Source organism: Amia ocellicauda, chromosome 11, assembly GCF_036373705.1.
Source record: "Amia ocellicauda isolate fAmiCal2 chromosome 11, fAmiCal2.hap1, whole genome shotgun sequence".
Classification (NCBI taxonomy): domain Eukaryota; kingdom Metazoa; phylum Chordata; class Actinopteri; order Amiiformes; family Amiidae; genus Amia; species Amia ocellicauda.
In genome coordinates this window covers 34,403,818-34,416,281 of record NC_089860.1, presented here as the reverse complement: position 1 = coordinate 34,416,281, position 12,464 = coordinate 34,403,818, and the positions used below count along the sequence as shown (strand labels likewise).

General features: G+C 41.0%; 1 protein-coding gene and 1 pseudogene across 1 annotated transcript; both read left to right on the top strand.

Annotated features, from left to right (window-relative positions):
- Positions 1 to 12,464, top strand: part of LOC136762752 (solute carrier family 22 member 6-like) — a 32,196-nt pseudogene that overhangs the window by 12,566 nt on the left and 7,166 nt on the right.
- On the top strand, positions 4,185 to 11,932 carry LOC136763536 (cytochrome P450 2K1-like). Its single transcript, XM_066717600.1, has 9 exons — positions 4,185 to 4,418; positions 5,752 to 5,914; positions 6,215 to 6,364; positions 7,496 to 7,656; positions 8,048 to 8,224; positions 8,439 to 8,580; positions 9,703 to 9,890; positions 10,311 to 10,452; positions 10,880 to 11,932. The coding sequence occupies exons 1-9, from the start codon at positions 4,218 to 4,220 to the stop codon at positions 11,062 to 11,064; spliced, it is 1,509 nt and encodes a 502-aa protein (XP_066573697.1). The 5' UTR covers positions 4,185 to 4,217; the 3' UTR covers positions 11,065 to 11,932.

The following is a 12,464-nucleotide window of genomic DNA, read 5'->3' as shown; positions in this document are numbered from 1 at the left end:
CATTCTTCCTATGTAGAAATTGGTTTAGTTTTGAATGGTTTCAGCTGCACAGTCATTTTCAGAAACACACCTACTGTGTTAAATGACCTCCTGAAAAAGTTCCCCGTAAATGCAGTTAGATTAATCAGATTAATTTAACTAAACTGTAAAAGTTAACAAAGTTCAAAGAAAAACTGCACTGCATTTTATAGACTTTTAAAGGCATAGCCTCAATATATGAAGTAAACCCATAGAGCTGCAGGTCACCTATTTATTCCCACTGAGCCAGTTCCTCAGACAAACTAGTCTGTTCACATTTCCAGAAGATAATGCTGCTCTCTTCTTAAGCAATAGTAACATTTGATAGATGGACTGGAGGTCATCTATCATTGATTATCGAGAGGGCTCTATTCCTATAGAAAATGTATGCGATTATTTTTTAATTTCAGAATCTTAAAAACCTATATTTACGTTGATATTCAGATATTTTGTCAAGTAACCTTCCCCTGAGAAAAATAGTTCCCAACGCAATTTGATTGAAAAAACGACATGCACTTAGGCCTACAAAAGGGTCGCGGTCGCGTATCCCACAGCTCGCTGCGCTGGTTGCGTCATGCTGCACTATGTCTGACGTCACACGCAGCAGACTGAAGAACACCTTTCTGCGCAGACGCTGCAGAAAACGATCTGATTGGATGACTTGATTTTGTATTAGTTTTATATTATTTCACGGTATTTATTTAAAAATATATACATTTTAAATTTACCCCGGTGTCTTTTGTTTACAGGAAGTCATCGTTAATCTGCTAAGGGAAAGTTCAATACAGTGAGATTTGATGACATAATTAGTACGTCCAAATTCGTGCGTTCTCTTAATCTACATGCTTAAAGTACATACTTCAGTGTCACTTCAGTGCGTAGTATGTAGTATGCGGTTTTGGACGCAGCCCTCGTTTAAATAGAGGAAATTTGCCTGCAGTATTCCGTCGAAAATTGTTGCTGTAGGCGGGGCATCATTCAAGCGGACAGGAAGCGGATTGGCTGGAGCTGAAACAGCGCCGCAGTTTGACTGGCTGGTTTTCAGGACCGTGACGCTTAGATCTGCTGACGTTAATACTGGACACGTCTTTCCATGTGGTACGGTGTCCGTACTAGGACATCCTCACTCCTTAGCATCAAGTTGTCACACAGCACTTAGTTTTGCGATCAACCCTCAGTTATCTTTCATATTTAATATCACCCAACAGCTGTCACTCGATTTTAGTATCAGGTATCACACACATTTAATATCAGGTGTCACTCAAAATTGGTGTCAGGTATCAAAGTTAGTTTTTTCTGGGACTTAATTTTATAGCCAATCAGGTGGCTGGACAATCATTGGTTAGACCATCATATTTCATTGGTTACATAGAATGTCAATCATTATTATTACTTTGTTTTCACTCCGAGCTGATTTTATGGTAGATATTTGTGTTGTAATATAAATATTTCTGGCAATACCACATGTTTAAATTATCCACAGATGTGTTTATTATTAATTTAGACTACATTCTGTAGAGAAATGATTGCCTGCCTCTGTTCCTCTGTTCTGTCTGGTTCATTGGCTTGATTGACATTCCCTGTAACCAATGAAATTACAGTAAAGATGGTTCAGCCATTTAATTGCCATGTAAGTCAGAGAAAAAACACACTCTGATCCCTGATACAAAAACCGAGTGATTCCTGTCTGAATTTACTGAGGGTTGATCGCAAAACTAAGTGATGCATGTCAACTGAGGCTGAGGAGTGAGATATGTCCTCAATATGGACACCGTACTGTGGATTTGTTGTCCAGTAGCAGCAAATTGATAGGGATTGGCGGATCGATCCAAAGTATCGATACTTCCGATCCTGACATTTCATTTTTGAGAATCAGGGGTGCAGATGAAGTAAGGGGTCCGGGGAGGAGACTGGGTTGAGGGTACTGGTGAAGTGAAATGAACAATGAGAAAAATAATAACCCGTTTTTTACTTTTGCCCCGTTTCAATATACATATATACGCAGCAAGAAAAGAAACGTCCCTTTTTCAGGACACTGTATTTTAAAGATAATTTTGTAAAAATCCAAATAACGTTACAGATCGTTATTGTAAAGCTTTTAAACCTTGTTTTCCATGCTTGTTCAATTAACCATAAACAATTAATGAATATGCACCCGTGGCTCCTCAGTTGAATCAGTTGAATCTCGCCCAATGCCCAATCACATTTTTTTTGTTATTTTAAACATTTGGAGAGTATACGTTAAATATAAAATATCTAACATTTTGCAAGTTAAGCCATTTAAAAAGTCAAGTTATCAGTACTATGAATCCAGTAGGACAGTTGGACCACAGGATCAGGGTGAGAGAATACAGTGAACCAGACAGGAAAGTGGTCTCTCTGTGTGTTTAAAAATAATGTAAAATGAAACTAATAAAGCAAAGAATCACATGTGCTCTGATTGGTTGGGTGTGTTTGTGTCGTTGGGCACTATGATGGACTTGGTGTGTGCCTGACCTGTGCCTCAGTCACATGAACCGCTATGCACACAATGTTACTGCCCAAACACTGCAGCCTGTTACCTGGTTTCAGCACATTGATGATTGGCAGGTGTATTCCTCTGTGTGAGAGTTCAGTGTTTGTCTGCCGGTGAGGTGATCAGGTGAGAGGATAAAGGAACACTTATTGGCAGAGGACCAATTGAAATGTCCCTTACTAAACCAGCAACCATAATGCAACCTTTACATTTACCCTGCACTTCAGCTCATGTTATTGTAAGCACAATGATATAGTTAGTTCTTTTTTCCCCACTTTGCATAAGACTAATGGAATACATTCAGGGTCAATGTGTTAGATGTGAAACTATTTGATTAGCTTACAAAACAGTACAGAAAAGTGTAGAAAAGAGTAACCTTCACCCATGTTCCCATGCTCATACGAATGCTAACACACACAGCATACTGCATTTACACAATATTACAAGAGTATCAACATCGCTATATAAATAAAATGATTAAAAGTGAATGCTGAATAATGATTTAAAAAGGTGCAAATGGTAAAAACTGAACAAAATACAGTGGAAGTAATTTAACAGAATTAAGGCAGACCAGTAGCCATGACTGCCAACAGAGCTGCTGATCCAAAGAGTTTATTTTTAACACTCAATAGCAACGTGGATATCAAAATGATACACAAGTTACAAAAAGTGTTTATTAATGAGCAATGCAGTTATTGCCCCAATTCTAAGACACCTGTAGAGACCAGGGATATTGACACTTCATTGGTGCAATGATACAGTGAGTACATGATACAGTAGCTCTCTGTATCCTGGAAAAGACAAAGATTTTACACTTTTTAAAGTTACATATTGAATTATAAACACAGTATGTTAATAATACTGATACTTGTAGTGTAGCTTTTAGCAGGATCTGTAGCACACTGTGTCCAGCAATATTCAAGTGCAGTGCCTCTGTTTACATGAACTAAACGTGTTGTCCTTAATCACATGCTGTCATGTGTAGAACAGTTGTTTTAAACATTTTTGGTCTAAGAATGTGAAATATGTAATTTCATACAGGAGACTAAGTGGGGACTTGATCCAAGTCTTCAAAATCGTGAAGGGCATCGACCACATCAAACCAGAGGAGCTTTTCCAGATCAGCAGGGACACACGCACCCGGGGACACAAATGGAAATTGGGCTTCAAGGCATTCAATACAGAAAACAGGAGACACTTCTTCACACAGAGAGGCGTCACAATCTGAACAAACTCCCCAGCGATGTGGCTGAAGAGACAATTTGGGAACATTCAAAAACAGACTGGATAGGATCCTTGATCACTTAGTTATTAATGGACACCAAACAAGCACGATGGGTCGAATGGCCTCATCTCGATTGTAAACCTTCTTATGTTCTTAATTCCAGCTCAATTCTATACAATGTACATGTATTTATGTACTGCATATGTGTTTTTACATACATTCAGTTGCATTGCTAAACTGTGGCAAAGACTGAAATACAAGTGCTGTGGTTTTAAGGTTTAGGCATTATTCGATCTGTGAATACTTTGGCACACAGTAGTAACCTCTGCCTTAGTGTGCAAAGGGAGAAGGACACAACCAGAAATTGATCTAGGTACAAGACAATGGTTAACCTCTGTATAAAAGCAGGCACACAAGTATAGGAGTAGCTGTAGGCAAAGAGGAACTCTCCAAGGAAAGATGTCTCTGATCGCAGTGCTGCTGGCGAACACTGTCACAGTGTCTCTGGTCTTCATTTTCACAACAGCCTTCTTCTTCTACCTTCTCTTCAAACCATCCAAGTCATCTGTGTACAGGTTCCCCCCCGGCCCGGCTGCCTGGCCTGTGATCGGGAACCTGAATATTCTGGACATGAAGAAACCTCATGAAACTTTATGTCAGGTGAGTGTTCAGGTTTGGGAGAGAGGAGAAGAATGTGGTGCAAAGCTCGTATGTTCTGATATCTTCGTGAGAGGCAGTTGATTCAATATAAATGGATGTGAAAATGTTTCATACAATGTTTAGATTTTTACCCTTGAGTCCTGGCTCTACTGCTTGTTAATAGTACATCATTTTGACAAAAAATGATCTGATAACTATTAATAATGACTGAAAACTTGTTAAACTGACAGAGAATCATTGTAGTAGTAATAATAATAATAATAATATGACAAACAGGTTAATAACAAAACACCAATCAATAAATGAAATTACAAACAAGAATATACACCGATCAGCCATAACATTACTGACAGGTGAAGTGAATAACACTGATAATCTCGTTATCATGGCACCTGTCAGTGGGTGGGATATATTAGGCAGCAAGTGAACATTTTGTCCTCAAAGTTGATGTGTTAGAAGCAGGAAAAATGGGCAAGCGTAAGGATCTGAGTGACTTTGACAAGGGCCAAATTGTGATGGTTAGACGACTGGGTCAGAGCATCTCCAAAACTGCAGCTCTTGTGGGGTGTTCCCGGTCTGCAGTGGTCAGTACCTATCAAAAGTGGTCCAAGGAAGGAAAAGCGGTGAACCGGCGACAGGGTCATGGGCGGCCAAGGCTCATTGATGCACGTAGGGAGCGAATGCTGGCCAGTGTGGTCCGATCCAACAGACGAGCTGCTGTAGCTCAAATTGCTGAAAAAGTGAATGCTGGTTCTGATAAAAAGGTGTCAGAACACACAGTGCATCGCAGTTTGTTGCGTATTGGGCTGCGTAGCTGCAGACCAGTCAGGGTGCCCATGCTGACCCCTGTCCACTGCCGAAATGGGCACGTGAGCATCAGAACTGGACCACGGAGCAATGGAAGAAGGTGGTCTGGTCTGAGGAATCACGAGTTTAAGGTGTTGACTTGGCCTCCAAATTCCCCCTCAATCCAATCGAGCATCTGTGGGATGTGCTGGACAAACAAGTCCGAGCCATGGAGGCCCCATCTCACAACTTACAGGATTTAAAAGATCTGCTGCTAACTTAATTTGCTGACAACTGCTGAAAAACAGTAAACACCCTCCCACCCCCCTCACACAATCTATGTAAAAGTAATGCAGCAGATAAAAATTGGAAAGTCCAGATGGCTGAACCAGCTCATTTTCATCTAGACACCTTCTCATGACTCACCTGGTTATTTGAATTTAGATCAGGGGGCAAATCCCACCACCGATTAGAAAATTAACATGAGTCTGGGTTGTTGACAATGCTTGGACTGAGTATTTATTGTCTCCTCTTTCTCCTGCCACAGCTTTCAGAGAAGTATGGAAATGTGTTCACCTTTCACATGGGCAGGCTAAAGTGCGTGGTCCTGACTGGATATGAAACAGTGAAGGAAGCCTTGGTGAATCAGGCAGATGATTTTGGCGAGAGAGGCATGACGCATGCGTCCACAGTGTTTTCGAAGGGCGCCGGTAACTAATGTTTTAATTTACATACATCAGAATGCCTGTTGTTTAATTGAGATCATTTTTCTTTCCTTAGCCAGACAGAAAAAGCATCTACCTAAGAACCAGACTCTTTAAGCTGAAGTTTCTCCAGTTTTGTTTTCATAGTAGCCCAGATAACCTGCTGTATAATTCAGGCCTAGGAATTTTTCTAGATGGGGAACGCAGCTGTGTTTTTGCACAAGAATAGATCCTAGAGAGGTCCCTACAGAGACAACACAGACATTGAGAGCATCTTTAAGATTTGTTATGTTTTTGTTTTTCCAGGCGTCGTATTTGGATCTGGGGAGTCATGGAAGACCATGCGGAGGTTTACTCTCTCCACCTTGCGGGATTTCGGCATGGGAAAGAGAACCATCGAGGACAGGATAGTGGAGGAGGCCCGATGTCTGTTGGATGTATTTGAGTCCCATAAAGGTATCAGAGAATACTTATTTTTGATATTAAAAATAGAAAAAACAAAACCTCTAGTAAATTGTAGGTCTCTGGTGGAGATTCCACAGTTTCCTGACCAAGTAAAGAACTTTAATGCTTTTTTAAGGGCCACATAAAATACTACTTGGAAACACATTGGAATTTCTGTGTTTCTTTTATCAGCAAGTTGGCACGCCTTGCCATTTACAGGTTGTACATGAATTCCATGTAAGTGTTACACATGTTGTATTCTAGGTATCAACCTTTAACATTTGGACAGTTTAGTACACTTCATTTGTTGACAAGATAACTAACCTTTGCTAGTTGGCACATTATAGTGTTTTTTTGTCAGTAACATGTATTGTCTAGTTCACCTTTCAATAAAGTTAACAAGAAGTGAGACATTTATTTCGGGTATAAAAAAAAATACATTAGTATGAGGAGTACTTTTCAAGTTTTTAAACTAAGTCAATTGACTGCCAATTGTACTACTTTTACCAAGAGTGCTTCAGACAGTTTCTCAGACCTCGATCAGTACTAGTCTTGCACTGTTCAGCCTACAGTCACATTTACTAGTCACAAACTAGTGCCAATCTCTGCCTGTGAAACCAACCCTTTATTCAATGGTACTGATGCTTTGTGGTGTAAAGTGTTTCTACTCCAAATCCCAGTGATTGTATTTCATGAGGTGGGATTCCTGATCAAACTGAACAGAATACTTCATACTCTCTGGGGGAATAAAACAACATATATTTATATAAAACCCCACAGAAGTAATTGTAATAGAAAGATGTATTGGTTTGGAGATCATGTACATTTTTATAATTAAGCCAAAAATCTGTACACTTAGATCAATCACCGTTTGGGAACAGTGAACACCAAGAGATTCAATCTTTTGCCCTATTAAGGGTTCGAGGCCTTAACCCTACTCATAAACTGCTACTCATATACATAAAGCACTCTTATGTTGGATATGTGTAAGTGTCGAACATGGAAACTGGATTTCCTCCCCGTTGGGTGTGCAGGAGAAACTGATGCTGATAGAGGACCCTGTTTTAGGTCTGAGGGAGTGGATATGATCTGAGTGTTTTACATCTTGTGTAAGTGTGTTCCGTGCTTCGTGTTTCCTCTAAGGTGACCCGTTTGACCCCATCATTAACATCAACTCAGCGGTGTCTAATGTGATCTGCACCATTGTGTTTGGAGACCGGTTTGACTACAGCGACCCCCAGTTCCTACGACTCCAGCAACTTCTTAGACAGAATATTAAGCTTGGCATCTCCCCTGCGATGCGGGTATGAGACTCCAGGGACATTGTCCTCTCCATGATTCTGTGTGGTCACAAATCACACCCTTCATTTAACACATGCCTTTAATGTTGGGTCAGGCACATTAATTCAAAATGCAGTTCATGGCCTCAGTTTGGTTTGGTTGTATAATTTTAAATCCCTGATTGAACTGACTAGGTTTCTGTATTGACCTCTTCCAGGAGAAGTTAAACAACATGCCCGAGTTTCAGCCTGGCCAAAGTTAACTACAGTCTGTACAGTTAGAAGTCTGGCCTTTTTCTTTACTCTGATCATCTTACTCTAGATTAACTCTTGGTCAAAGGTAGTTTACTCTACACTGAGCCTTTATCCTGCTAATCGGTACTTGCTAATCCTGTTGTTGTGTTTGGTTTTCCAGCTGTACGAAATCTTCCCTTTCCTGGGGTCCTTTCTTGCCGATTTCAAGAAAATGTACCGTAATAATTTAGAGAATCAGACGTACTTCTCCAACTACTACCATGAGCGCAAGGACATTGTGGATAGAAACGACCTAAGGAGCTTCATTGATGCTTTCATTTCCAAACAGCAGGAGGAGGTTAATATTAATCCTAATATTAATGACAAATATTTCCTGTGACTCTGGTCATTTGAAGGTTTCAATCTACAGAAGATAATAAGTATTAATGTTTTATTCATGTAAAAAGACTAAGACAGAAGTAATTATTTTTACAGTTTTGGGGTGGGTGGGCAGACATAAAACCTTCCGAGCATCTCATATTTCATTACTTTGATTTTTTCCTTCTGTTTAGGAAACAAGAAACCCAAATACTTATTTCCATGAGGTGAACATGGTGTCCACTGCAGGGAACCTTTTTGTTGCGGGAACAGAAACTACATCAACCACTCTGCGCTGGGGGCTTCTGCTGCTGATGAAGTACCCTCATATACAGGGTGAGTCAAGGCATGAGCTCTTGGGGCCTCTAGCCTGATCATCTAGTGGGTCTCCATGTTAGTCTATATCTAAGCGTAGGCATATAGGTCAGGCCCCATCACTGGTCCTGAAAAGCTGCATGGACATGTTATTTGTTGTTTAAAGCCTATATTGGTCTTAATTTAAGCAGAATTATTATTATTATGATTTTTTTTTTTTCTTGACACCCTTATCCAGGGTGACTTACAACATAAGTGCAAAAATACAGTTAAGTAAAAGGCATCAATCATTACAAATTCAATTTAACTAAAACATAGCAATTCAAGATAATACATTTCACAAATTCCAATTTACAATTTACACAACTACTGTAAGTGAGGTCCTACATCCTGGACCGTGAAAGCCAAGTGCTATCAAGATGTAGGGTCACAGACAGAGGTTATGGGAAAGGGAGCAAGGAATAAAACAATCAAGAACGCAAGCATAATAAAACTCTGGGAAGTGCTATCTAAAGGGGGTTAAAGGACTAATATTACAAGTACTGTCAGAAAAGATGAGTCTTGAGTAAGCACCGGAAGGAGGTCAGGGACTCTGCTGTTTTGACTTCGGTGGGCAGGTCGTTCCACCATTTAGGGGCCAGGGATGAGAAGGAGCGGCTCTGAGGAAGGAGAGTGGAGAGCAGGTAGAGATGGTCTTCTGGCACTGGAGTAGCGCAGTGGTCTGGAGGGGATGTATGGGGAGACGAGGGTCTGAAGGTAACTTGGTGCAGTGTGGTCGAGACAGCGGTAGGTGAAGGTCATTGTCTTGAACTGAATGCGTGTCGGTATCAGGAGCCAGTGGAGGGAGCGGAGCAGTGGAGTAGCGTGTGCGAACTGTGGCAGAGAGAATACCAGACGAGCCGCAGAGTTCTGGATGAGCTGGAGCGTATAACTAGGAATAGCATCTGATCCACTCAAATGATCTCTAGTATTTGTTTGAGATTGTTTATAGATATACCAAGGCTTTACACAAAATATACACCCCCCACCCCCCACTGCCACACTCAATTCCAGTGTAGTCCAGGGCTGTAAACTCCTCAGACCACTGTCCCCACCCTGCCCCTTCACTTCTAATGGTGGACTGTCTCCTCTCCCTGCCTATAGAGAAGGTGCATGCTGAGATCCAAGCCGTGATTGGGAAAGAGCGCCCCCCAAGGGTGGAGGACCGCAAGGACATGCCCTACACTGATGCAGTACTACATGAGATCCAGAGGTTTGCTAATGTGGTCCCCATGAATGTGCTACATCAGACCAAATCAGACATTGACTTCAAGGGCTACAGAATCCCCAAGGTGAGCCTCCCCGACACAGCAGTCCACCTAATACAGGCAGTGCACACTGTGACTGACTCTTTGGCCAATGCAGATCTCACCAGACAATTCCTTGGTCATTAGCATCATGTCTATAAGGAACAGTTTCACTTTCAATGCTTTGGCTCGATAATAAAGGGAGTGTTTAATAGATTACATTGCACTGCTTCCTAATACAACATTGTTCACTGTGGAATTTACTCACTTTGAAAAGATCAATTTTGTGGGGAGAGTCTGCGTTTAACGGTTTCAGACTGGGCCGTGTGGGACTCCTCCACTCAGGACATTTAAGAAAATAAATGTACAGTTACTGGAGTGAGAATGTGAGCTGAGAACTTCCCATTAGTATTTCCTGATTAAAGATAATTTTCTTGTAAAATAAACCTTAACTTTCCCACACAGGGCACTGCAGTCATTCCTCTGCTCACCTCTGTGCTTTTTGACAAGAACCACTGGGAGACACCACACAAGTTCAACCCACAGCATTTCCTGGACGCTCAGGGAAAATTTGTCAAGAGAGAAGCCTTCATGCCCTTTTCAGCAGGTCAGTGCCACATCCTTAATTTAGCCTTATCAATGTCAATTTTCATGTACAGTTAGTGATTACTAAATACTCAATCTGGAGACCTGGGCTCTCCCTGACTGCAGTTCAATGCCAATATTTTACATCACACATCTGTGGGACTGCAGTGACTGCCATGAATGTTCTGGGTCAGTGTTCTACAGCAAAATCCCCTTCTAATGACCTTTACAAGGATGTGACATAAAACAACCAATATTCAGTGTGTAAATATATCAGGCATGTAATATCAGTGTCTCGAAGCTTTAAATTGTGCATTGTGCACAGGGAAGGTGGAAAATAATACCAAAAGGGTAGGAGTGCACTGTGTAGAAAATGGGGGTGATTCCACTGTTCTGGGGTTGCTGGATTTGTACTCCATCCCACACGTCCCTGTCTTTGTGTCCTGTAGGTCGCCGAGTGTGTCTGGGCGAGACCCTGGCTAGGATGGAGCTCTTCCTGTTCTTCACCCTTCTCCTCCAGAGATTCAAATTCAGTCTGCCTCCGGGCATCTGTGCTGAAGATGTGGACCTGTCGCCAACCATAGGCGTCACCAACGCACCAAAACCTTACAAACTGTGTGCCATCAGGCAGTGACGGATTCAAAATCCTTCCTCTGCGCACCAGACTCCACCTCGAATCTGAGGCCACTGGAGAGCCCCTCCCCTTCTCCTCCCCTGCCTTTTGCCTTGTTGTCAAAATGGTCTCTACTCAGGTCTGTGGTGCGTGTATCTGGGTTAGTTAAGTGTGATGTGAAAGTTGGATCCTCCACTATCCCACAATGCATTGCGCTGCTGTATTATTATTATTATTATTATTATTATTATTATTATTATTTTTATTATTATTATTTTTATTTCTTGGCAGACGCCCTTATCCAGGGCGACTTACAACATAAGTGCAAAAATACAGAGAAGTACAAGGCATCAATCATTACAAATTCAACTTAGCTAAAACATAGCAATTCAAAATAATACATTTTACCTATTCCAATTCCAATTTACACAAGTACAGTAAAAGACTTCATACATCCTGGACGGTGAAAGCTAAGTGCTGTCAAGATGTAGGGTTACAGACGAGGGCTACGGGAAAGGGAGCAAGGAGGAAAACAATGCTGTACATAGCTGCTGTGGTCAAATGACACTTAGGTAGTTAACTAGGAAGTGAACGATAACAAACGACAATCGGGTAACATAAATAATTTTTTTACACAAATACAGAAATTGTCCATCGATACTTACTTGGTTGGCCACTGAAAAGAGACGGCTCAGAGATTTAGAGTAATAAATCAGTACAGAAGGAACTGGATTCGTTCAGGTGGCACAACACAATTTACCATGTAGTGTGACATGAGAAAAAATCCGCTTATATTAAGACCTTTCAAATGTATTTGTTCCTTAAAACCAGGGAAGGTGCTCATTAGTAAAGAACAGTAAAGTAAAGAAGTAAGTAGTAAAGAAAAGTAAAGAACAGCTGCAATTAAGGCTTTGATTGCAGCTGTTCTTTACTTTAGTCAGCAGAAGTTGGAAATTTAGCAGTTCAAGTACAGACACAGAGAGACCAAAAATTAACAAAAACAATAAAAGGGAAGAAGAGTAATAAACCAACTGCAATCAATAGTTCAATTTCACGATTGTATTGATGTATTAATCAGATATCTGTTTCAATTAGGTCATGAAAACTAGTTTGCAAGTAAATACAGGATAGCTATAGCTAAACCACGGAGGGAACATGTTGTATTTTCAGATGGAGGGACAATAAATTCACTGGATATAAACTGTGGGAGGGGAGCTGGTGGTCACCATTGTAGCATTATGATGGGTGTATTTTGATAAGAGCATTTTAGCTCTGAGCTGAAGCACTGATCTAAAGAAGACCTCTCCCCCCAAAGTTATCAGATTTAATTAAAGTGTGGGACTGGTTTACATCAAAGTGAGTCTTGGGAGGATGGCGCACAGAATAGGCCAAATAGTTTGGAGTCCTGCTGTGAGATGTCT